Source organism: Tetrahymena thermophila, assembly GCF_000189635.1.
Source record: "Tetrahymena thermophila SB210 genomic scaffold scf_8254515, whole genome shotgun sequence".
In the NCBI taxonomy this organism is placed as follows: Eukaryota; Ciliophora; class Oligohymenophorea; order Hymenostomatida; family Tetrahymenidae; genus Tetrahymena; species Tetrahymena thermophila.
In genome coordinates, this window is record NW_002476290.1 from 47,657 (window position 1) to 74,633 (window position 26,977).

At 21.7% G+C, this 26,977-nt stretch overlaps 7 protein-coding genes across 7 annotated transcripts; 4 read left to right on the top strand and 3 right to left on the bottom strand. All coding sequences in view use genetic code 6, as the record gives it.

Annotated features, from left to right (window-relative positions):
• Positions 1 to 1,120: 1,120 nt before the first annotated feature.
• Positions 1,121 to 4,311, bottom strand: TTHERM_00721300 (hypothetical protein; the record flags this gene model as incomplete). The annotated part of the gene is made up of 5 exons (XM_001031862.2): positions 1,121 to 1,586; positions 1,654 to 1,736; positions 1,793 to 2,173; positions 2,227 to 3,099; positions 3,778 to 4,311. 5 exons carry the CDS (start codon positions 4,309 to 4,311, stop codon positions 1,121 to 1,123), a joined length of 2,337 nt encoding a protein of 778 aa, XP_001031862.2.
• Positions 4,312 to 6,980: 2,669 nt separating this feature from the next.
• On the top strand, positions 6,981 to 8,084 carry TTHERM_00721320 (transmembrane protein, putative; the record flags this gene model as incomplete). The annotated part of the gene is made up of 1 exon (XM_001031864.1): positions 6,981 to 8,084. One exon carries the CDS (start codon positions 6,981 to 6,983, stop codon positions 8,082 to 8,084), a length of 1,104 nt encoding a protein of 367 aa, XP_001031864.1.
• Positions 8,085 to 10,626: 2,542 nt separating this feature from the next.
• On the top strand, positions 10,627 to 11,727 carry TTHERM_00721330 (hypothetical protein; the record flags this gene model as incomplete). Its single annotated transcript, XM_001031865.1, has 1 exon — positions 10,627 to 11,727. One exon carries the CDS (start codon positions 10,627 to 10,629, stop codon positions 11,725 to 11,727), a length of 1,101 nt encoding a protein of 366 aa, XP_001031865.1.
• A 2,066-nt stretch (positions 11,728 to 13,793) lies between these two features.
• Positions 13,794 to 17,062, top strand: TTHERM_00721340 (kinase domain protein; the record flags this gene model as incomplete). The annotated part of the gene is made up of 14 exons (XM_001031866.3): positions 13,794 to 14,139; positions 14,196 to 14,366; positions 14,420 to 14,475; positions 14,617 to 14,993; positions 15,353 to 15,442; positions 15,497 to 15,586; positions 15,717 to 15,806; positions 15,863 to 15,952; positions 16,026 to 16,115; positions 16,175 to 16,264; positions 16,321 to 16,410; positions 16,511 to 16,600; positions 16,812 to 16,901; positions 16,972 to 17,062. 14 exons carry the CDS (start codon positions 13,794 to 13,796, stop codon positions 17,060 to 17,062), a joined length of 1,851 nt encoding a protein of 616 aa, XP_001031866.2.
• A 479-nt stretch (positions 17,063 to 17,541) lies between these two features.
• Positions 17,542 to 18,345, bottom strand: TTHERM_000721341 (transmembrane protein, putative; the record flags this gene model as incomplete). Its single annotated transcript, XM_012799097.1, has 2 exons — positions 17,542 to 17,909; positions 17,970 to 18,345. The coding sequence occupies 2 exons, from the start codon at positions 18,343 to 18,345 to the stop codon at positions 17,542 to 17,544; spliced, it is 744 nt and encodes a 247-aa protein (XP_012654551.1).
• Positions 18,346 to 20,107: 1,762 nt separating this feature from the next.
• TTHERM_00721360 (hypothetical protein) lies at positions 20,108 to 23,483 on the bottom strand (the record flags this gene model as incomplete). Its single annotated transcript, XM_001031868.1, has 3 exons — positions 20,108 to 21,641; positions 21,788 to 22,198; positions 22,429 to 23,483. The coding sequence occupies 3 exons, from the start codon at positions 23,481 to 23,483 to the stop codon at positions 20,108 to 20,110; spliced, it is 3,000 nt and encodes a 999-aa protein (XP_001031868.1).
• Positions 23,484 to 25,205: 1,722 nt separating this feature from the next.
• TTHERM_00721370 (GRASP55/65 family protein) lies at positions 25,206 to 26,807 on the top strand (the record flags this gene model as incomplete). Its single annotated transcript, XM_001031869.3, has 3 exons — positions 25,206 to 25,296; positions 25,362 to 25,684; positions 25,797 to 26,807. 3 exons carry the CDS (start codon positions 25,206 to 25,208, stop codon positions 26,805 to 26,807), a joined length of 1,425 nt encoding a protein of 474 aa, XP_001031869.1.
• Between the last annotated feature and the right edge of the window lie 170 nt (positions 26,808 to 26,977).

The following is a 26,977-nucleotide window of genomic DNA, read 5'->3' on the forward strand; positions in this document are numbered from 1 at the left end:
ATTTTATGATATTTTCATGCAAATTATAAAATAAAAACAAATCAAAATACAATTTTTTTAATGGTTCCAAATTTTTAAAGTGTAGAACAAATAAATAAATATATAACTAAATTTGAACGAGTTATATTTTATTTTAAACATCTTTTGTTAAAAATGTGTAATAGATATTTAAATTTTTATTTAGTTTTATTTCAGTATAAATTTAAAATAATTTAATTATATTTTTACACATACTAAGTAAATTTTCATTAGCAATAAAGCTAAAAAATTGAATTAGTTATCAATTAAATATCATCTATTTATAAACTAAAATTAGATATTTAAAACATTTATTCAGTTTAATTTTGGATATAAAAGTTATACCTTAAGATTATTTAGTTATATTGTGAGCAAATATTTAGTACATTTTAATTGCTAATAAAGGTAAATTTTAAAAAATTTAATTATTTATATAGCATTAAAAACATTCTATTTATAAATGAAAATTAGATATTTAAAACATTTATTCTGTTTTATTTTAGATATAAAAGTTATACCTTAAGATCATTTAGTTATCTTTTGAGCAAAAATTAGTACATTTTAATTGCAAATAAAGGTATACTTGAAAAAGTTGTATATCATTAAAAACATTCTATTTATTAATGAAAATTAGATATTTAAACATTTATTCAGTTTTATTTTTAACAAAAAATTGAAAGTTTACATTTATTTATATTATAAAAACATATTTGGTGCATTTCTATCACAAGAATAGTTAAAATATAAAAAATATAATTTTAATTACATTTATTTCGCATTTATTAATTTAAGTAGGGATAGACTGAATATGAGAATATGAGATTTTTTTAATTTATAAATGCTGAAAGCCGAATATGAAAATAGACATATGGCCGAACATTTGGTCTATAATTACATTAAAGTTAATTTTTAGTTTAGATGTAATTAATTTATTATTTTAAAATATATGATCATAATTAAACTATTTAAAATTTTATAAAATTGTTTCAGTAAATTGTTTTTTAATAAATATTAATCTAAAAACTCAAAATATTTAAATCAAAGCCAAGTTATTGTCAGTATATTTGTAATTAATGAAATTAGTATTGATATTTTTATATTATCATTACTTGTTAAAGTAACCAGGAGGTTTTTAAAAGGAAGAAGAATGATTGAAATTATTGTTCTTTTAGTATGAATTATTAAATAAAATGCTGCTTTGTTTATTTAAACTCTCTTTGCTCATATTAATATTGTTATTATTAATGTTCTAACTATTTTAGCCGCTTAAAAGAATGCTATTTTTCTTATTTAAGCTATTTTATAGAACATAGTCGTTACTATTATTTTTATTTAAAAGTGAATTGTACAACCTATCTGAAGATTTATTTAATGATCCATAATTTTAAGGATTCTTATCTAAATTTAAATTGAATTAAGGCTACGAAATATGTTGTTGCTGATTCCTTAACTAATCTTCTATAATTTATTATTACATTTTTTTTAAAGAGAATTTCTCACTTAGCCCCATTTTTTCAAGCAACTAATTATGAAATCTGTGGTTATACTCATCAATTAATTGTTTATACCTTAAATTAATCATATAAAATTTAGATAAGATTTGATAAAGTAATCAAAATGAATGAATTCTCTTACATTTAAGGATTATACTAGTAGTAATACCACAGTAATTATTGAAAGGCCTGTTAATTTTTTTCAGCCTCTTCTTTTTCAATCATCTATTTTTGAATAAATAAATAAATAAACTTTTAGTGATTGTTAAATAAAATCTTACTGGATCGATATAGTTTATTCCGTATTTTCTGTCCTAGCCTATTTTACGATATAAATCATTTCTAAATTTATCTAAAATGTTGTACATTTCCTGACCGCTGAGCAAAATTGATTAGTTTTTTAGTGTGCTTGGTTGCATATAATCCAACTTATCCAACACAACATTAAATTTATTTATGTCTTCTACGTACTATTTTGCTAGATCCTTTTAAGGGTTGTTTACTTCATATAATACATTTTGTCTAACTTTTTCTAGCAAATTTACAAGGTCATCTCTAGATAGCTAGACAACTTGATTATCTTCTTCTTTAAAATTTTAAGAGGGAGGAATATAGGGAGTAGGATTTTTTTGAATTACTTAAGGGGAAGGTTTTTAATAAGTCTATTAATTAATAAAGAACTGATAAAAATTTCTTTTTTTTATTTTTAACTTACGATGTAATTCAAAGAAGGATTATAATTTTTTTAACTTGGAGTTCTTATGCTTTCTCTTGATTGGACAAAGTTTGAAATGAGTTACTCTTAAGAAGGTTCTTTCTCGATTATTGGTTATAATTTTGGAGTAGGCTATCTTTAAAAGCTTTGTGCCTTTAATGTTTGTTATTGAGAAATAGAGGGAGTCTTTTGGATGCTTGGCTATTTTATTGACGAAGGCTTTTTATGAAATTAAATATTATTTTTTTCAATATATCTTTCAGTGCATTTTAAAAGCAGCCACTTTAAAGTTGATGTTTCTTATTTAAAAGTTTCTATACCTTCTTTATTTAGATCTTTTAAACTAGAGAAGTCTTTTTCTACCAAAAGATTATAGTAGAATAAGTAAATAAGATTTGCACTAAATTACGATTCATTTTAATTTGATATTTCAAATGCTGGAAGAAAATTTATCTCAGGTTGAATGTTTAATATTTTGGAAAACAAAAATTTAGAAATCGCCATAGTTGTATCTAAGTCGTGATAATTTAAAGCTGTGACGGTTTTATCTTTTATCTTATAGATAAGTAAAGTCCAAACTCCTTGATACAAAAAAAAGATAGTGATGTATTCCCATTTTTCTGTATAGTTAGTTCCTAGAGTATTCTCAAACCCTTGGATAAATTGATAGTTACCTGTATTTGCACTATCATCGAAATTCTGCATATTCACACCAATATAAAATATCTTCCACTTATATTTATCCTTCAAATTTACATTCTGCATATAAGCCATAAGAAATCTCATAGAATCAATAGTAACCTCATTTTTAAAAACAATTTAATACAAATCGCGAAAATGTACTTCCATATCTAATGCCTTAAATGCAGTTTCCTTTTAATTAATTTAAAAAATTTTCTTCATTTTATTAAAATAACTTAATTTTTCTATGTTTATAAAAATTTTTTTAAAAGATTGAAATGACTTTTAAAGTTTACTCTTAATATAAATTAAATACAAAATAAAATTTTTAAACTTTAGTATTAACAATAAGATTAAATGCTTTTAATTAAAGTTTTTGAAATATATTTTGTAACATTTTTGTTAATTTTAACTTGAATTAATTGATGGATGGATGGATGATACTAAAAAATAAGTACTTGATAAATTAGTATTCAAATAAACTAAATAAGAGGCTCATACTTAAAATTATGAAAATTAATTTTTAAAATTCTAGAAAAATAGAACAAACTCTTTTTTATTATTGTTATTTCATTAAAAATATTAATCTATTCTTTACTATTTTAATTTGTTTAAAATAAATGGTGCCTTTTTGAAGTTCTCAATATTTAAGTTTCAAAGCAAAATTGTAATGAATTAATTTATTATTAACTAACTTATTTTTATAAAATATTTGATAGAGTTTTATTAAAATGATTTCATTTATCTAAAATCAAAATATTTAAGTATTTCTATTTATAGCTTGAAGGTAAATATTTATTATAGATTTATAAGTTGTAATGAATGTTCAATAAAAAAGTAATTAATGAGCATAATTATTAATTAATTTACAGAAAAATCAGCTGGCCAATCATTTTTGTATTTTTCCATTAGAGAATTTAGGTCTTAATTAGAGTAGTCTTCAATTTTCGGTAATATAGAGTCTTCATTTTCTTCTTCGGGAATATCGACCATGCTTAAATGATTTTTACTTTGATCAAAAACAGGATCCCATTTGCCATTTTTATAAATTGTGATTTTTTTAATGGACTAATTTTTTTGATATGAATCATCAATAATTTTTTATAAATTTGAGTCAAGCTAAAAGGCATTTAAATATATAGGAGCATTACAATACTAACAAGTAAATTTAAAATTTCCATTATATTCTGCGTCAGTTGTAAATTTTTATACTAAGTCCTCTTAAGAATAAATGCATTCAAGTGTTAAACATTTTGGATTTCTATATGGAGTCACTTTAGCATCATTCTTTAATACGTAGCATTAAAAGCTTTGCTAATCTTTTTTCTTTGAGAAAAACTGGTTTTAAATATCCTTCGATGGTTTCAAATATTGTATAAATCCTTTTATTTTATCCTAAGACATTTTAAGAGTGGAATTAGTTTTATAATGTCCTATTTATTCTTTTTTTAGCAAATTCCTACAAGTGTTTGTTACCTTTAGTTTAAAAATTGATAATTATTACTATCAAAAAATTGAAGATATAACTAATTTCCAAATTCTTTTTTCTTTATTTAACACTGATCAAATAAATTATGATGAATATAGTATTCATGCTCTTTTCGTATTAAGCAACTTGTTATAACATGCATAAACTAAAAATTATTTTACTTAAACTTTATGTATATTTATATTATGAATTCATCATTTTTTTAAAAACATAAATTTAAGTTTCAAATTAAACAAATTATTAATGAATTAGCTTGAAAGTTAGTTATCAGTATAATCTATTTTTCAGTAAATTATTTTTAAAATTAATCTTATTCTATTTTTTAATCAAAAATAAAATATTTTTTAACAATTTATTATTTTTTATTCGATTTTTAGGATTAAGAAGCAAAATTCTAATTATTCTAGCAAATTAAATAAATTAAATTTTTTATTTTATTTATTTGGTATTTACTTAATAAGTAAATTATTAAGCAATAAAATTATTTAATTGATGAAACTAATATTTAAGTTTCTTTTATTAAGGATTCTATCAAATTATGTACCGTGGGTACGCATGAATAAGGATTATCAAAAAAAAAATCTTTTTAAAAATTTTATCCTTTTTTATCCTTATTTTAAATTCATCCTTATTCAAAAATTATCCTTATTCATACGTACCCACGGTAGACTTAATCATTTTCTTATGGCAAAAATATATTCTATATTTTCTAAGTCCTTCTATTTGAGCTGCTTAATTTTAATAAAAATAATATTTTGAAAGATCTGATTTAAAAATGATGAAAAATATCTTAAAAATTATTAAACACTATTAAATTAAATAAAATATTTCGATTATTATCTTTTTTATTGTCTTTATTTATAAATTTATATTAGTTAGTGTTGAATTTCGGAAATTATTTTGAAGGAAGACCAATAAAAATCTATATCCTGTATAATATGTTAAGTTAAGGATGATAATAGATAGTTATTTTAAATTATATTTTTTAATATCCTTTTAAACTACAAAAATTTTATATGGAGTATAAAGAGTTTATTTATGCTTTCATAATATGAATGAATTTTTCCTCCATCAAATAATTTAAAGTTTTAAATATTAATTGAGTTTGTCTAAATAACTAAACAGATGGATAGATATCTTGTGAATTTATCTAAAATTAGATATAATTATAACAAGTAATATTTGAAAAGAGAATTACTATCTCTTTATAAGAGTACTTTCTACATGAATTTCGGTTAATTTATTATATTCAATTTTATTATTATTATCAATATATGCTTTAAAGCAATGCTTTAATAATCAAATATGAAATATGGATTAATTTTGCTTCCATGAAAATAATTTATAGTTTAAAATATTAATGAGTTTTTTAAAATGTTTAATTATTTAAAAGCAGATTTATTCTGATATCTATAAATTTAAACAAAATAAAGGAGAATCATACTAAACTCTTTCTTTCAAAATAACATCGATAATTAATTATATTTGATTTAAAAAGGTACTTTTAACCTGAATTTTTAGATTAAATAATTATTTTAATTCTTGACCATTTTAGTGTTAATTGACTTGCAGAAATATATTTTGAAAGTCTTTCACTCCCAATTTTTAGAGATGAAGAAACTTAATATTTTTAATTTTAAACCTGAATTTTTAATTAAATATAATCTTATAATTTTTAGATTTAAAATATAATAGATAAATAAATCATTTATAAAATTTAAAAAAATAAATAATTAATATTGAGAGAAAAGCCTTTCTATTTAAGTTAACTTATTTTGTCAATTAAGAGTACAAAATAAGTTCTTTCTTTTAAGACATTTGAAAATTATGAACTTTTTACATTCAAAAAAATTTTTATGTATAATTTAGCATAAATAATTTTATGAAATGGCTACTTAAGTCATACATTAATTAACATGCTTTATCTAAAAAAGATGTATGTTTATTTACATTAAAGCATAATAATATTTTCTTTTTTGTTTCCTTGTAAATTATATCATTCTATGTTATTTAACATATTTCCTCAACTACATTATTATGATTATTACAAAAATAGAAAGTAAAAATGCAATGATTATATATGCTTCAAAATTTATAATACTTTTATTTTTCTTAAATTAGAATGTGGGTGATATAAATTTTGCTTAAAATTAAACCCTCACAAACTGTTTATACAGTATAATATGTACTAAATGTTTTCGATCTTATTTCTTGGTTTAAAATAAAGTTCTAAAAAGATAGTTAAAATATAAACGCTTGAATCAAATATGAAAAAAATAATTTTTAATATTTCAAGACCAAATTGGCCATTTTATTCATGAATTTTTTCTATTTAAATTATTTCAAACATATATTCAACAATTTAAAAAAATTAATAATTTATTGTATATTTCTCTTTTTTTAAAAATTTTTTTATGCTATTTTTCTTTTCAGGCAAGTTATTTGAAAAAGGATTTTTTAATTTCAAATTTTGATATTTTCTGTTTTTGCTTTTTTACTTTAAGAGTTAGACTTTAAAAGTAAGTATAAATACATAATTTTTATGTAATTATTTTTAAAATAAAAAAAATATATTTTAGTAAAAATGAATAATAAAATTATTACTACCTTATTCATACTTGCTATTTTTTCCAGCTTTGTTTACAGTGATAGCTAATGTTAGAATCACTTAGCTTACTAAAATGTAAAGTTTCTCCTTTAAGAAATTGCTTAGGGTGTTAGCTAAAGTACTCAGGATAAAATCAATAATTTTTTCTCCTAATTCTAGAATTAAGATCCTTAAGTCATCTCTCAAAGTGCTTTAGATGTCTGCGATTAAAATAATAACTATGCAGACCACTATTCTTGTTGTGACAAAGATATTACTTCATTCTTAGAGTTTGCTCCATTTTATGCTTTAGACTTCCTCACAATGTAATAGAATGTTGTATAAAAATTATTAAATAATATTGCAAATTTTATTAATGATTTTTCATGTAACTCTTAAGAATCTAAAACTAAACCTAAATCATTTGATGATTTGGTTTAAAATGAAAATCTTCCTCTTTTGTAAGATCTTGTCAAAAAATCAAGGAGTTGCCAGGCCAGTTATCTCACTCAGATAACAAATCTAATAAGAGGTACACTTTGCACAGTTTGTATTGGAGTTGATTAACTATCTGAATACTTTGACTCTGACTAAAACCTTTATGTCAGTTAAGCAAGTGTGAATGAGTTTTAAGATGCTGTAAATGACTCTATTAGTTGTTTCTCTAATTTGGTTTCCTGGAATAGTAGTGACAGCAGCTAACACAGCTTTAGAGATGTAGTTTATGAAATAGTTAGCTATTACATTGATCCTGAATGCTAAAATAGAATTTTAGGGTACTTTTAAAACTTAATAAATACTAACTTAAGTAACTCGTCAAATTATTGCACCTTAGAACAAATTTTTTCTATTGAAAATGGATGCTTAAATTCTCAAGATCTTATTTTCCAAAATACAGATTCTACAAACAGAATGAGAATATTGTAAAGTTCAAATTAATCAACTGGTTTTTCTGTTTCATAAAAAAATGGCTCAAACGTATTTGTCGAAAGTAAAAAAACAAATATAATTTGTAATAATGGTTGTGTTGTTATCTCCTTTTAAGGAATAACTAAATTTTATTTTGGCTTTTTGTTAACATTACTTTTGATATTTTAATGAGTAAATATGTGTTATCCATGTGATAGTAATTTATTTGAATAAAATTTTAGTTTTTTTATTAATTCAGTTTGATTCTGTGAATGTTTGTTTTTGAGTTTTTAGAATATAATTAAAAGTGAAAGCAGTTTAGTCTAATAAAAATTTACTTTTTTAATTAATTAATCAGAATAGTGATGTCTTATGATTTCTTTGAATATATTTCAATTTAATTAAATTATTAAAAAAATAAATTAATCAAGAAAATAAAAAAGTTAAAGGTAAATAAATGACTATGAATATTGTTTAATTTACTTTATATGTTATAAAAATATATCTTTTTAAAAAAATGGAATAATAAAGAAACAGATTTTTAAAATTTAGAAAGATAATCTAACTATAAAGATATAAAAAATAAAATTTTATTTAAGTTTAAGATTAAATATTTAATGAATTTATTAATATCGAAAAAATATATTTTCCTTGTTCTTATAAAGATTTTGTAAATTTTCTAATAGAACAAAAACAAAAATTTATTCTTACAAATTAAAAATTTTTTTTTTTTGATTTTTTCTTAATAAAAAAATTATTCAGCTAATAAAATTATTTAATTGATGAAACTAATATTTAAAGTTTCTCTTATTAAGTACTTTATCATTTATTTAGGCTTAATCATTTTCTCATGGCAAAAATATTATCACTGAAAATCACTAAATCCTTATATTTGGAGCTGTTTAATTTTAATGCAAATTATATTTTGAAAGAAAAAATTACAAGAAGATTTTAAATATCTTAATAATTACTAAGCACTATTAAATTAAATAAAATATTTTCAATATAATCTTTTTTATTGTCATTATTTATAAATTAAAATTATTTATTGTTGAATTTTGGAAATTATTTTGAATTAAGATAAATCAAAGTCTTTATACTTCCTGTAAAATATATTTTTTAAATCAAGGATGATAATAGTAGTGTAAAATTATATTTTTTAATATCCTGATTAATCAAAAAAAACTTTATATGAAGTATAATAATATGAATATGCTTAAAAGGCATACATGCTTTCATAATATGAATGTATTTTTCTTCCATCAAAATAATTTAGAGTTTTAAAAACTGATTGAGTTTGTCAAAATAATTAAACGGCTAGAGAGGTATCTTGTGGATTTATCTAAAAATAGATATGATTATATCAAGTAATATTTATTTAAACCTTTTCTTACATAAACTTAAAAAGAGAATAAGTATAAGTATTAATTCTTTCTATATTAATTTCGGTTAGTTTATTATTTTAAATCTTTTAATTAAGATTTATTTAAACTTGAAAGCAATGCTTTCATATAGAAATATGAATATATTTTGCTTCTATCAAAATAATTTATAGTTTAAAATACTAATGAGTATTTTAAAATGTATAATTATTTATTGAACAGCAGATATATGCTGATATTTCTAAATTTAAACAAAATATAGGTGAATAATAAATAAAAACTATTTAAACTCTTTCTTTCAAAATAAGATAGATAATTAATTATATTTGATTTAATAAGGAAGGTACTTTTAACCTGAATTTTTAGATTAAATAATTATTTCAAATCCTGACTATTTATTTTTGTGTTAATTGACTTGCAGAAATATAATTTTGAACATCTTCCACTCCCAATTTTAGAGATGAAGATAATTAATAACTTTAATTTTAAGCCTAAATTTTTAATAAAATATAATCTTTTAATTTTATGATTAATAATGTAATAGAAAACAAACAAATCATATTTTAAATTTTTAAAAATGAAGAATTAATTAAGAAAAAAAAAGATTTTCTATTTTAATTTACATATTTTGTTAGTTTATTACAAAGTAAGTTTTTTTAAGTCATTTGAAAATTATGATTGATCTATTGACTGTCAAAAAATTTTTATATATTATGTAGCATCAATAATTTTAAGAAATGCTTAACTTAAATATTTACTTACATATAAAAATAATAATATTTTATTTTTTATTTCCTTGTAAATTATAACATTCTATATTATTTAATGTATTCCCTCAACTACTTTATGACTATTAAAAAAATAGAAAGTAAAAAAATGTAATTATTATGAATGTGGATTTTCTAAATTTATTTTGTTTAAAATTAAACCCTCACAAACTATTTATACAGTATATATATGCAGTAAAAACGTTTTAAATCTTATTTCTTCAAAGAAAATAGTTAAAATTAAAACGCTACAAGAAAAAAATAATTTTTAATATTTCAAATCCAAATTGGTAATCTTATTTATCAATTCTTTCTTTCTATTAAAATAAATTCAAACATACATTAGACAATTTAAAAAAATGAATAAAATTTATTGTATCTTAATAATTCTCTTTTTTTAAAATTTAAATTTTTTATGTTATTTTTATTTATTAGATAAGTTATTTGAGTAGTATTTTTGAATTAAAATTCTGATATTATCTGTCTTGAGTTTTTTACTTTATGAGTTAGGCTTTAAAAATAAGTAAAAATTCAGAATTTTTAAATAATTAATTTTAAAATAAAAAAAAATATATTTTAGTAAAAATGAACAAAAAAATTATTACTACCTTCTTCATACTTGCTGCTTTTTCCAGCTTTGTTTACAGTGATGACCAATGTTAGAATCATATAGCTTACTAAAATGTAAAGGTCCTCCTTTAAGAAATTGCTTAGGGTGTTAGCTAAAGTACTCAGGATGAAATCAATAATTTTTTCTCCTAATTCTAAAATTAAGATCCTTAAGTCATCTCGGAAAGTGATTTAGGTATCTGCGCTTAAAATAATAACTATGCAGGGCACAGTTCTTGTTGTGACAAAGATATTACTTCATTCTTAGAGCTTGCTCCATTTTATGCATTAGGCCTCCCTACGATGTAAAAAAATGTTATTTAAACATTTTTAAATAATATTGTAAATATAATTAATAATTTTCCATGTAACTCTTAAGAATCTAAAAATAAGCCTAAATCATTTGATGATTTGGTTTAAAATGAAAATCTTCCACTTTTGTAAGATCTTGTCAAAAAATCAAAGAGTTGCCAGGCCAGTCATCTCACTCAGATAACAAATCTAATAAGAGGTACACTTTGCTCAGTTTGTATTGGAGTTGATTAACTATCTGAATACTTTGACTCTGACTAAAACCTTTATGTCAGTTAAGCAAGTGTGAATGAGTTTTAAGATGCTGTAAATGAGTCTATAAGTTGTTTCTCTGATTTGGTTTCCTGGAATGGTAGTGACAGCGGCTAGCACAGCTTTAGAGATGTAGTTAATGAAATAATTAGCCATTACATTGATCCTGAATGCTAAAATAGAATGCAAGGTTACTTTTAAAACTTAGTAAATACTAACTTAAGTAACTCATCAAATTATTGCACCTTAGAGCAAATTTTTTCTATTGAAAATGGATGCTTAAATTCTCAAGATCTTATTTTCCAAAATACAGATTCTACAAACAGGATGAGAATATTGTAAAGCTCAAATTAATCAAGCGATTTTTCTGCTTCAGAAAATAATGGCTCAAATGTATTTATCAAAAGTCAGAAAACCAATATAGTTTGTAATGCTGATTGTGATGTTATTGCTTTTTTAGGAATAAATAAATTTTATTTAGGTTTTTTATTAATATTACTATTAATAGTTTGATGAGTAAATTTGTGTAATTCATGTGATAGTTAGTCATTTAATCAAATAAAAATTTACTTTTTAATTAATTAATTTTGATTCATTCTCTGGCTGGTTTTATTTGAAATTTTAGAATATAATTAAATTTAATAATAATTTAGTTGAATAGTAATTTAATTATTTAATGTTATTTTGATTTTTTTGAATGAATATTTTTAAATTTAATTAAATTATTACAAAACAAATTAATTAACAAATAAGAGCACGTAAACAAAGTGAAAGTTTATTTTAATTATGGTAATTAGGAGAATTAGAACGAAGGAAATAAGTAAGGATTAAAAAAATTGTAAAATTAATACTTTTTCAGAAATTAATTTATTAATGTCAAAATAATTTCTTTAAAAAATTTTGAATCTTAAAATTAATGAAATAAGAATAAATATTATAGCATATTAAGTTGTTTTGTATATAGGAGAATATTTTATCATTAGATTAAATGGAAAAATACAATCATTATTGGCTTGCTTCATATATGATAACTTCTCTTTCTTTTATTATGAAAATATATCTTAAAAATTTAAAATTATTAATTTTTTTATTATTTGTAATAATATCTAATATGAAGATATTTTTACTAAAATACTTTTTATATTAATAGAACTTTTATTAAAAAACAAATATAAGTTGAATTAATCAATCAATTCTTTAGAATTTCTATAAATTTAAAGGAGTTTCTTGCTTTAATTAAGATATATTTATTTGAAATCATATGAATGTAACTTTATTTTTAAATTAAAAAATAAAATGAAATATTTGTTAATTTTATTAATTTATTAGATTTTTATTGACTGTAAATAATTTTAGGGAATAAATTTAGTTAGCTAATAATTATTTTAAGCAAATTAAATTTCTTTTTTCTTTCATAGCTTCTTTATAAATGTCAGGAATAATTTATTTGTGGATATTATTTAATTTTGGGATAAACATATAATTAAAGTTTTAAAGGTGGGTTATTTTCGTTTGCATATCTAAATAAATTACTAATACTTGTTCTAATTTAATAATTCACACAAATTATGTAAGGATTTGATCATTTTAAAAATATTGTTTAGCTGCATTTAAATATAATTTTTTTATTAAAAATGAATTTACGAGCAAATTTATTTTGATACTTTTTCCATCTTCTGTTAATTAAGTATTGTGTTGGGTTAATTGTTTTATGTATCAAATACAAAATATACAAACTCATAAAATAATACTTGTAAAATTTGATTAGAATTTTTAATTTGTACCCAAATTATTAATCTAAAGAATTTCAATAATAATATTGTAAAAAAAATTTTAAAATCAAACACTTGAATATATAATACATATTGTTACTCTGATTTTGGGGTTTAGTAAGTAAGAAAGTCACTATTATTGTCTTTGTAATTACTTTAATTTTACAACTATAACAAACTAAATATTAACTAACTATCTTTCTGAATTTAAAATATCACCAAGTAAACTATAAAGTTACAATTTACTTAATATTTTGATTAAAAAATAATCTATTATAGAGGATATTAGATATATTCTATTTTATATTCATTTTATATGCTTTTTAGAGAGAAAAAACAAATTATGAATGAATTTATAAGTTAGTAAGCTCATATTTTTAGAATATGTCGTATTTCGATTTCTACTATAATTAGTATTTTTATAAGATGAAAGAATAGAAGGAAAACAATTAAAAGCAAGTTTATTAAAAAATAATATTTAATCTTGAAAGAATTACGTCTTATTTTATCGATTTTAAACTACAGCAAAATGTGGTAATTTAAAAAAGTGAACATTACACTAATAAATTTTGGTAATTCACGGGAGTTGCGAGTAGTGCGAACATGTTCGCTGTTCGCAATGTTCGCAACTCCCAGGAGAATTCATAAATTTTACATTAAACATGAAATAAGGATCAGATCTTCTTTTATAAATTAATTAATTGATAAAAAATTAAAAAATTAATCAACTCTTAAAACTTAGAATTTATCAGTATTAAATAAATAAACAAAAATAACAATATTTATACCATAGCAACAATATTTTAAATGGGTTAGAAATAGGGAAAATCAAAGTACACGCGTTAAAAAAAGCTAACTATGAATACCTCTTAGCTATTAAAAGATTTTTTTAAGGGAACTTCATATAAGTTTGAAAGATTTATTGAAGAAAATGAGTTTTAGTATATCGTTCAAGCTAAATCAAGCGAGCATCAGTGCCTTGTAGCTGTTAAAATTTTTAAGTATATGAATAATTTACAGTGCTTAGAAGCATATGAATTTGAAAAGAGTACATTGATGAAGACTAAAAATGAAAGATATGCACTATAATTATTGGATTGCTTATAAAACTTAGAGATTAATATGAGTGGAATAGTCATTGAATTTTGCGATTGTAACATATAGTTGATTCTTCTATGATAATAAAATAATTTCAAATATTTAACTTAGGCAGCCTTTCCGCAGTCTCTAGTTTGAATGCATTTAGCTTTTAGCAAGTTTTAGCACTTACATATCAACTAATAAGAGGATTATAAGTACTTTAATAGCATGGAATATTCCTTAAAGATGTAAATTCTGACAATATTTTATATAGCTGGAGAAAAAACAAATTCATAATTGGTAATAATTAATGCCATCTAAATATTATTAAATTGATTTTTAACAATAAATAGCTAACTTTTCTAAACAGCAAATGTAATTAGAAACTTCATTATTGTAGGAAGAAAAGGTAATTTGCTAATTATTAATTGTTTTTATATCTTCTTTGATTAAAAATTGATGTAATAACTTGTTTCTGATTTATAGAAGTTTAGAAAAAAATTAATATTGAAAGTAGATATATCTCACTATTTTGTTTATTTAATTAAAGAATGATGATGTTTTTTCTATTGGTCGAATATTAATCGAAGTATTTCTACAAAGATCTTTATAACCTCTTGAATGCAATAATCTCAAAACTTAATTTATTTTAGAAGCTATTCCTGAACTAGTAAATCATCAACACATAAACTTTGTCAAAGATATTTTAGCTAACATGGTAAATCCTAACTAAAAAGAGATATTTTAACCTGTTTAGCTCCTTCATACATTAAATAACTATCTAGTTGATGAATTATGCTTGTAATCTTTGATATTACCTGCTCTTTCGAGTGAAAATTCTGTATAAACTCTAAAAAAAATTAAAATAGAAAACTTCAATGACTTAAATAAAATAAAGGAATACTAGGATATCTCCATAAACTTACAGTAACTAAAAATTTTAATTACTCTTAATACTTTTCATACTAAGCACAATAAGTTATTCTGAAATTTGTTTTTATAAAATTTTATCTAAATTTGCATTTTTCTTAAATTAAAAAAAATTATTTACTCCGAAAGCAGTAATCAAGTTTGATTTAATTTTTTTTTCAATTTCAACATAAAAACTTTATCTAGAGTTTTTTTAATAGTTCTATTGATTTTTTTCTATTATGCTATTACCATTGTTTAATTTAAATTTTTATAATTTTGTTAAAACACAACAAAAAATTTCAATTAGCATAAATTTATCCTTTTTAATTAGAATATCCTTATTCATTAAAAATTAAAAAAAATTTATTTATTAGGAATTATAATATATTTTCTAAAGAGGCAAAAACGATTGCAGAACATATTGAAAAATGTAGTAGTGTTTCTAAGCTAACTCTTAATTTATTGTAAGTTTTTATGTTATCATATCATCCTTTTAAAAGACCAATTTATAATTATAGAGGTAATTATATTTTTGCAGGAGGAGCTAAAAAGATTGGAAGTAGTTTAGAAAAATGTGAAAACTTAGCATACTTAAATCTAAATCTTTAGTAATTAATTACTTTCAAAGAAAATCAATTATTATTTGTATATATTCTTGAATGAAAAAAAAATTAGAATTACATATTTTAAATCTGTTAGTTTGAAAATTAATTTATTATTTTAAATAAATTTCAAAAGAGGTAATCATATATAACCTGAAGGGGCTAAGAATATAGGAAGTAGTTTAGAAAAATGTCTAAATTTATGTTCATTGAATTTGAATTTGGTGTAAATATATTTTTTTATACTGATTTTGTTTTAATACTTATTAAATAACACAAAAGATTAAACGAACTTGGAGTTGAAGGAGCAAGAAATATAGGACTTTGTTTGGAAAAATGCTAAGGTCTTCATGAATTGCATTTAAATCTTTTGTAAAATAAATTTCTCTTTAAAATTCAAATAGCTGTCATAAAGTTATTAAAATTTATTGTAAAATCATTTTAGGGGAAATTATATTGGATCAGAGGGTGCTAAGTACATCGGAAACAGTCTGGAGAAATGTTAAAATATTACACATTTAGACCTTAATCTATAGTAATGAAATATTATAGAAAAAATTATAATATTTATTTTTTTAATTTTATTTTATTTAGGAGCAATTATTTGTTTGTAGAAGGAACAAAAAGCATTGGTATGAGCTTGCAAAGATGTTAGAATATAACAAATTTAAATCTTAATCTTTAGTAATTAATTATTTAATATTGTCTACTTGAAATTTTAAATTTTGAAAATCTAACAGATTAAATGAGCTTGGAGTGGAAGGAACAAAATACATTGCATAAAGCTTAGAAAAGTGCTAGAATATATAATTTTTGAGTCTTAATTTATGGTAATTTATAAAATTATTTTATTTAAAGAAATTTACTACTTAAATGAAAATTTTTAGTTAAGTAGAATTTAAAATTTATTTTCAAATTTTATTCAAAAAGGAGAAATTACATAAGCTCAGAAGGCATTAAGAGTTTAGGAAAGAGTTTGGAGAAATGCCAAAATATAACTTCACTAAATCTAAATTTGCAGTAAAATCAATTGTTTGTTTTAAAATATTTTGATCATTTAAAATTGACTAAATCAATACCAATTAAAAGTAGAATTTATCACTTTAAACTGAAATTATTTTGGAGTTTTTAGATATGTTTAACATTTGATTTAATGATCAACAATTTTTAATGTTTTTTAGATTATTTTTTAAAGTTTTTTATTCAAATATTTTCTAAAAAATATAAATAGGTTGAACGAAATATGCGATGAAGGGGCAAAAGGGTTTAGAAAAAGCTTATAAAATTGTTAAAATATAACATCTCTTTTTTTGAGTCTTCAGTAATTAAAATTTTAGTGTTATAAATTAAGATATTATATTTAATTAAATATTTGGAAATAAATTTATTAGGAGTAATTAGATAAATCAAGATGGGGTGAAAAATATTAGATACCTTTCAAAAAAGTGTTCAAAATTAGTAGAAGCAGCTTTCTATTTTTGATTAATGCATTTGAGTAATTTTAAAGTAAAAAAAAGAAGCACATATATGCTATAAAAAGTGTATTACAAATCAAACGAGTAATCTCTAGTATATAAATGACGTCTATATAAACTATATTTTATTTATTAATATAATAATTTATTGTTAAAAACTACTTTTATATTATATATATTTTTTAATTTGTGGATAATCATTCATTAAGTCAATTAATTGTTTTCATTCACAAACAAATATCAATGAAAATTTTGTTAGATTTTTAATTTGTTTTTTTTAGATTTTTTTTGTATTAGAGTTCCTTTGTTTGTGAGGTGTGTTCACCCAAGTGATCCTTCGCTTGCTTTTTTAAGATTATAAAAATAACATGATTATTATAATTATTATAATCGGTTGAAGGCGGAGGAGAAGTGGGAAAAAAAATAATAAGTAGGTTGTTTTTTAGTTTGATTGATTGTTTTTTTAAGCGTGAAGAAAGAAAGAAATCAGCGAGGGAAGGAAGGATTGTTTTTGGAAATGAATGCAATTTTGAATGATATATGAATTTTATAAAGTGGGAAAAAGAGATAATTTTGTAAAAATTGATGGTGATTTAAATTTATTGAATAAAAGGGTATTTTAACAGGCGCGAGGACAGAAGTTATTAAGAAAATAATAATATTAATTAATATTAAAGAAATAAATAAGTATAAGAAATGAGAGAAAAGTGGAGAAAGAAGAGAATGAGAAGACTAAAAAGAAAGAGAAGAAGACAAAGAAAGTGAGCAACTTGGTGTCTGATTCTTGATCGATTCAGTCTATTGAAAGAGCACGAAGAATCCATAACCTCTAGAGAAATACATTCTTCTTAAAACTAATACAAACATCATGAAATTAATTATTATTGCTCATAAAATATAAAAAATATTCATACCAACTTTAAACTTGATATGGTATTTTTAAGTATTAATTTGTGTATTATTTATAGGTTTTGTATCACCATTGGCTTATATATTTAATACCTTAAACACACATTCCCTTTTGCATGCAAGCGTACTTGTTTGTTTTGTTTTTACTTCTATTAAAACTTCGTTTTTTTATATTTATAAATCAATCAGTGCTTCCTTCAATTACGCACGCAGTAGAAGAAGAAGGAGAATATCTTTCTCCTTTGCATAAATAAATAAAAAAATAAACAAATAAACAAAAACTAAAACACTCTAATTCTGATTTATTAATTAAGCTTATCTCAACTTTTTACTACTATAAACCCCTTCATTATGGTATTTGCAATAATTTATTCTGTGCATATCTTATTTATCGCACTTGTAAAGGTCTGATTTTTCCTCCTCTTAAACCTACCACCCAATTTATAATCATAGTTATTTTATAATGAAAAGTAAAGAAAAAATTATAAATCTCTTGAGGAAAATTTAATAAGATCTTAACAGGCAAATATTTTCAACTTTATTCCTTTGTAGAAAAACAAAAAAAAACTAGCAAGCAAGCAAGCAAGAAAGTTAGGTATCAATCAAGAAAATTCTTATAAAATGAATAGAAGCAAATGGAATTTAATTTTAGAAAAAAAGAAAACATGCTCCAACAAATAAATTATAAAAATAGAGTTTTTATAAATTAGGAGAATTTGTTTTATTTAGTAATTCTAAATTTTCTAATTATAGTTCTTGTCTATTTTTTAAAATCCAATTTTCTCTTCTTTTTTTTCATCATTTTTTCTTATGCTTAGTGAAACTTAGCACATTTTTCAAACTTAACAGAAAAAATCAAGCGAAATAAATCTAGAATTATTTTAGCCGAGTTTAAGAATTCTCATTCCTAAATATGTTTAAGTAAAGTTTATACCATGATGAGTTTCAAATGTATTTATCGAACTATTTTAGTTCATTTTTTAATTCTATGCTTTATCATAGAAGAAATAAACATTATTAGAAGTTCTTCGTATAAATTAGAAAATTGTATGGTATTTTAAAATTACTTAAGTCAAAAAATATATTAATAGATATATTAGAAATGATATTTAAAAACATTTAACTATTTCATATTTAAATTTAAAATGCTTTCTCAAAAAATTCAAAAGATTTCAATAGACGTGGCTTTATTTAAAATAAAGAAATCAATTATTTTTAGTAAGCTCTTTTGAAATTTATAATATCATAGAATTTTTTTATTATTGGATAATTAATGCATAATATTAGCATCTATCTATCTACTTATTCAGAATGTCTTATTTTTAATAAAAAACTTTATTTATCTTCTAATATAAAAATTTTGTAAACATTAAAACTTAATAAATTTAAATATATCATAGAATAAAAGTTAAAATATTAGAAAGTTTTACTATTTATGTATTTTTAATAACTATAACATAAATCTTCCATACAAATATACTAATCAGTGTACGGTGAATATGGTTTTTAAAGTTTTTTTGATTTTTAACATTCAAATACACTAATATATACGATTCTATGAGAAGTAAATCGAAGAATTGCAGTATTAACTTAATAAAATATTAAATTATTTTTATAGATGTAAAAATTTTTTAATATTAAAGATATTTAAATTTTGGATTGTATTTTTTAGCTTACTATGTTAGAGATTAGGTTTATGAAATATGTTTATTAAAATAGTGTATTTTTTAAATGTAACATATAATTTTAGTTAAAATATTTGAAAGCTTTACAATTTATATATTTTTATTGATTAATTATAAAATTTATTTACTTTTTAAAATAATTAATTATTTTTATGGATGAAAAAATTGTTTAAATTAAAGATATTTTCATTTTAATTTATTCTAATCGTTGACTGATTAACTGTCTGATTATTATTTTAAAAGTTTATGAAGTTTAATTATTAAAATACAGCACTTTTTAATATCATGAGAAATTATCAGTTTCAATAACATGGTTATTTATTCTCCAATAATAGAAAAATTTATTAAATTTTCACAAATTAAATCATTTTAAAGAAAGTTTTTAAATTAAATTTTTTTGAAATAAATAATCAATTTTTTTAATTACTTGCACAATTTTGGTTTTTATCCAGTTTGTTTCATTTATTTTAAGATACAAAAAATTTAATATCTCCTACTTAATTATTAGTTATACCAACTGTTTTAAATACTTCAGGCATCCACAACTTAAATTATTTTATACTATTGTTTGTTATAGAAAGAAAATTGTACTACTATTCAAATATCATGGTAATGTATATGATCATGTAATAGGCAGATAATGCAGGTGAAGAAGTTTAACTGCAGCTTACATTTGTTAAACTCCAATTTAGTATTTAGAAATTTTTCATGCATTTAACAGAATATTCTTTTTCTAGATATTTAAGGATATTTAAAGAAATTGGATTTTTTATTGGGTTTTTATGAATGTTTGAAATATCTGATTGATTATCTGAGTTATTTAAGCTATTTTATTTATCAGCACTCACATAATCTAGGTTAAGGTTTTTTAAAATGGGAAAGTATATTATTTGTCTCACATTTATATCTACAACTACGAGGGTGAAAAGCTACGGTTTAGAAATCTTTATAGGAAATATCAATTTATCAAACTCATCAAAAATTGTATGCTTGTTCATAAAATTTTTCGTGTAATTGCTGACCTCTTAGTAATTCAGTTGATGCTGTTTAACAAGAGGACTATTTTATGTTAGTTCAGAATAAAAATTAACAGGGAATAGCATAATTCTGTTCTCATCTCTTGTCATTATGCTTCTTGAATTTTCTAGATAGTACTTTTCCTCAAGATAGCCTAATAAAAAATTAATAACATTTTCTTCAAGTCTGTCTTAAGTCAAAGCATCTACCAAATTTTTTTTAGTTACAACTGCATTATATCTCTGGGCTATAATATCTGATTATTTATTTTCTTTCTGGTTTTTTTTAAAAAGTGGATCTTCTTGTAAGCTATTTAGATTGATCATGCTATTATTTTTTAATATTTATCCATTTTTAGAACTATTTTAATTGACAATCTTTTAGTTAAATTGAGGTACTACTTGCGAATTTTGTAAAGAACTAGCTTGATTATTACTTAAAATTGAATTTTTCATAGGATCTTTTTATTACTAAAAGAAAGGGTTGTTTGAGAACTTACTAGGCAAGCCTAATCCTGACAATAAATAATTTTATAACTCAAGATGCATAGAGTTTTTCATTTAAGAAATTTCATAATCAGGTGGACCATGGTATGAATTCCTGTATATCGACTATAAGCTCTCGTACTAATTCATGGCATCGTATTTTTGCATGTACTCTTAGAACCTGCTATCTATCTTTTTTATTTCACTCTCGAATCTCATCTCTAAATCTTTTCTTTCTTCTACATCATAGTCTAAAATATCATTGAGTATCTTTTATTTTTCTAGCAGAGCATCTAAATTTCCAGTTGCATTTTCAAGCATTCTTTATTTTAATATTTTTTTAAGATCTTGCACATTTTTTGTCTTTAAACCATTCTATTATGAGTTAGTTTCACTTTAATCATCCTCATCACCATCAGTTTCTTCTTCTTTTTTACTTATATTCTTTGATTTTATTCCCAATTATTGCTTCAATCTCTATAGGGCTTGTCTATTAATTCATAAAAATTATTCTAATTAATTAGTTCTTATGTAATACTTTAAAGATTAATAAAAATGCTTTTTTTTAAAATACAAATTAAATAAAGAAATTTATCATTAAATTTATCTAATGAATAAGTTAATTAAGCATTTTACTAAACAATTGGACTTTCTTGAATATCTTTGTTATCTGGCGAGTCAAGGAAAGTAATTATATCAACAACTTTATCCTAAAAGTTCCTTAATTATGAAGGTTATTCATTCTTTTCTTAGTATAGATGCTTATGCTCTTCAGGTATAAGAACTGGCTAATTATGTCTTTATCTGAGTCCCTTTTTGAATTATTTTTTTAAATTCCAAAGTGAATTAAGCTCTTCTTCTGCTTAATTGTATTTTTTCAATGGCAGATTACTTTTTTAATTTGCTTATTACTGAGGTAAATTCCATATATTTTTTAAGTTTTCATTTACAGATTCTTAGTAAGAAACATCCAATTACTAATACTGTTATTATTTATTTGGTTTTACTTTTAGTTCATTTCTATAATCAAATGATTCTTACAAGTTGCTATATTATATAAAATATTTTAATAAAATTATAAGGCTTTAACGTAAACATTCTATTTTGTTCAAATTTATTTTTGGGGAAAGCTTACTTTTGAAATTCATTCTTTTGATTTACATAAAAATTAAAAAAACTTTTTAGAATTTCAAAGAAACCTATCAATTTATATAAATAAATTGAGCTATTTTATAAGAAAATAGTAAGTTGCTTTTTATTGATAATAAATTATTTACTCTTAGCTTGTATTTAGATTATTTTGGTGCATAGGTATTACTTTAGTTTTCTATCTCCCTTTGTTCATAAAAATTGTAGGTTTTCTTGAATTTATTTTATTATTAGAAGTTATAAGCATTGAATCATTTTAGCTGTCATCCACTCTGTCATCGTATTACATTTTCTTATAACTTGCTTGACTAAGACTTCTATTTTAATTGTTTGATTTTGATTATTTTTCTTAAAGTGTTTTATCAAGTATAATATCTTCTTCCTCATTCATATTATTTTTAAAGCCTTTTTTAGTAACTTACTGGCTTTCTTGCATATCTTTTGTTTTCAATATGAGCCAATCAAGCCTTATTTTAAGTATTTCTTTCTCTTTTGCACTAAAATCTAACCTCTCAAGCGGAACACCTTGAATTAACTTATAAAGTAAATTTACGATAAAATAAGAGCCATCGCAATCTACATTAACATTTTGCTGAAGTACTCTAATATCATAATCTGCTATGTTGAATCTGAACTCTGCTTATATAATTTCATTTAAAACTTCTAACTACTCTTAGCTATCAATTTTATCTGACTTTTTAAAATCAAAGAATTATCCTATTTTTTACTACTTATTTATATAAATACAACACCACCTTCCAAGGTCCATAACCATAAGTATTATCTCATTGAATATTTCATCTATGTAATTTGGTAGGAATAGATATTGCTAAAAAGATTCCATAGTATCGTATTCTAAATTTCCATTTTCATCATAAGATTTAATGTTTATGAAACCCATATAAAGCTTTTTACTCAGCTCTTCTCCTTTGATAAGATTTTCGTTTTGCAAATAGTTCAAAAAGAACACCATCATCCTTCTTGAAATATTATTATTTACAAATAGCTCATCAGTATCTTCATATTAAAGTTAGATGCTCAAAATCTTCATAAATACGTCTTTATTATTGTAAACTGAAGCTAGATATTTCTTCTATAATTTTTCATATTCCGGCCCATCAAACAGAATTAGTTTGGGCATATCCATCCGAATTTTATCACGTATTTCATTATCGTATTCCATTAATTTTTTGATATTAATAAATTTACTGTACTCGAATTTATCAATTATAAATATTAAAAAATAAAAAGCTATTTAATTATTACAAAAAATGCAATTTAAAGTTCCTTATTCAAATCTAATAAGAAAATGTAATATAATATTCAGTTTTTGCAACCTATCATAAGTATCATCTTAATCTAAAATATTACAAAAATTGCTCTTAAAAAAGTAATTATTAAATGAAAGAATTATTTTAATCAAAAAAATATATTCATTTATATTTAAATTAAATTTAGTTCTTTAGATAAACCACCCAATATTTTATTATAAAATACCCAAATCTTCATTTATGAAGACATAAATAAATGCTTGCATAATGAATTTGAAATTAGAAATATATTTCTATATAATATTAAAGTAAGATTCTTTAAATTAATTTATAATGATCTAGAATATTACAAATTAATGAAATAACTAATATTATATTAAATTAACCACAGTTAATTAAATATTTCAAATCAGGTAATTAATCTCCCATTATATTATTGTTTCAATATTCAAATATTCTTGCTTAACTATACACTAACAGAATTCAGTAAAATAAATCAAAAGAGTTTGTTTTTCTTATTTATTCAAGTTTTATTTTCATTCATTTCATAATAGTTTCTTGAAAACCTTAATCTATTGATTCAGTTCTGTCTTCTTTATTCTTTTAATTTGTTTGTATGTATGTCTATTTATTAAATCATTCTATTTAATAGCATTTTAATAATATATATGCCTTAAATCTTCTGATTTGAGAGGCTCAAAAATCAAATATTGTTTTTGAGTTAATAGTTAGGATGACATATTATGGGGATTTACAGTATATTAAAATAAAAACCTTGTATATTCAATTATTAATTTAACTTATAAAAAAGTTAAAAGTATATTTATTAAAAGTTTGTTTTACTTATTTATTCAAGTTTTGTTTTCATTCATTTCAATTGTTTCTTGAAAACCTTAATCTATTGATTCAGTTCTGTTTTCTTTATTTGTATGTCTATTTATTAAATCATTCTATTTTATAACATTTTAATAATAAATGTGTCTTAAATCTTCTGATTTGAGAGGCTCAAAAATCAAATATTGTTTTTGAGTTAATATTAGTTAGGATGACATATTATGGGGATTAATTAACATTATATTAAAATAAAAACATTGTAAACTCAATTATTTAATTTAACTTATAAAAAAGTTAAAAGTATATTTATTAAAAAGTAAATTTTATAATTGATGCTCTTATTGATTATTTACTAATATTATTATGACTACTTTAAAGTTGAATTTATATAGGTCTGAAAGTAAATTTAGATTTTATAATATAGAATTGAATTTTAATTAGCGTTTTGATCTATTTCTAAATTTGATAATGTAATTTTAAAATGAAAAAGATTAAACATGAGTTATTTTACCTAGAAAAATGATAATTTTATATTTTGCTAAATAGCTGGTGATTAAATCTAACAGAGGTATGTTAGTATCATTTAAGAATATAATGATACCGACTATTTGCTATCTCTAAACAAATAAAAAAGAATTAAACAGTAAAGGGATTGGACTTTAATTTAAATTATTAGAAGAAAAACAAGTGTTGCGTAATTAAATTAATTCACATTTTCTTTGAAAAAAGATATTTATTTATTTACAAATTATATTTATTCATTTATAATTAAGCTAAAGCACTAAAATTGATCAAACTAAATGGGAAACTAGGAAATCAAAGGAAGCTTAGGATAAGGCTAGGGTTATAGAGTAATATCAGTTTCAGATGGTTCTCCTTGCCATTAGGCAGGTAGTAGTTTTTATTTGGATTAGGACTTAAAAATAGCATAAATTAATTAATAATTTAACAAATAGGAATTAATTTCTTTACTGATTTTATCGTTGACATTATTCCTGCAGGATAAAATAATGAGGAAAATGCAGATGATAACAATATTTTAGAATTTAATGGAGATGGATAGTATGTGGTTGATGAAAAGAAAGATTTTTTTTAAATTGTTTCTGAACACGAAAATAAGCAGCTTAAAATGGTTATATATGATATTTTGCAAAGAAAGATTAGAATAGTGAAAGTAGTGCCTAATAAAGATTGGTCTAATCAACAAAATTTGCTTGGTGTTATGCTAAGATTAGAAAACTACTTAAATTCCCATGATAACACATTTAAAGTAGTAACCGTAATAATAATAATAATTTGTTTACTTTTTTTGATAAAGAGAAATTACCATATTTTTTTTGTATTTAAAAACGATAATCTAAAACATATTTTAAAAATAAAAATATGAAAAGGTTGATGAAAACAGTCCTGCTAAAATTGCAGGCTTATAAGCAAAATAAGATTACATAATAGGATTAAAGAAGTACAAGTATGAAGGATTGGATGAGTTAATTAATATTATATTTGATAATGAAGGCTAAGAAATAGAGTTAGTAGTTTTCAACATTAGCGATAAATCAGTCAGAAGCGTTATGCTTAAACCCTAAATGAATTGGGGTGGCAGAGGATTGATCGGGTGTGAATTTGGAGGTGGTTATTTAAATTAATTACCTGTTATTTTAGATGAAGCTGCTGAGCTTTAAAGAATGGAAGAAGAATAAAAAAAATTAGACTCGCTTAACAAATTTATTCATAAGAGTGATCCACCAGCTCCCAAATAATAGCTTTCATCTGATCCTCCACCCACTAATATTCAAGTTTAGTAAGAATAGTAACAACCTTCTCAAAGTGGATCCAAAATTGTTGCCCATTAGCTTCACTAAATTAATATACTTAGAGCTAAAAAAAATTCTCACCACGAACATGTGGAAGTAGTTCATAACAAAGATCCATTTGCAGTTTAAAGAAAGTATTCGAATGATATTTAATAGTAAAATGAAGTGAAAAGTGTTGATACATAAAATTAAAATGTAGAATAAAACAACAGAAGAAATTCATCTTCCTAGTTTAATTAAAGCTAATAAAATGGTTAACAGTAGGAAAACAGATAGGTTTCAAAGTCTTTAACTAGCCAAAGCATTCAAAACAATAATATAAATCAAGCTCAAAATCCAGAATAATTTTCATCTAATATATTGGAGAGATAAAATGAAACCAAAGAAAAAAGCAAATCTTAGACATTTTAATAACAATAGTAAGTTGTGTTTTAAAATGATGAACTAATAAATTAATCAAGAAAAGAATCTCTTAGCAATAGGCAATACGAATTTGAGGTTCCAAATATATAGAAAAAATATATAATTATGGAAAAAGATTTATTTAACTTAAAAATCAAATTACAAAATTAGCAATTAGTTATATGAAATTAGAAATATGTCAATATATATTTTATTTATTTATCATCAATATTAAAATAATTTATAATTATTCAATTCAATATTCAACAAAAGTGAATAACATATTTTTTAACTTCTTTTCTGAAGTTTTTTGTGCCTTTTTTAGTGAATCACAAATAAAAAAGTAGTTAAATTAT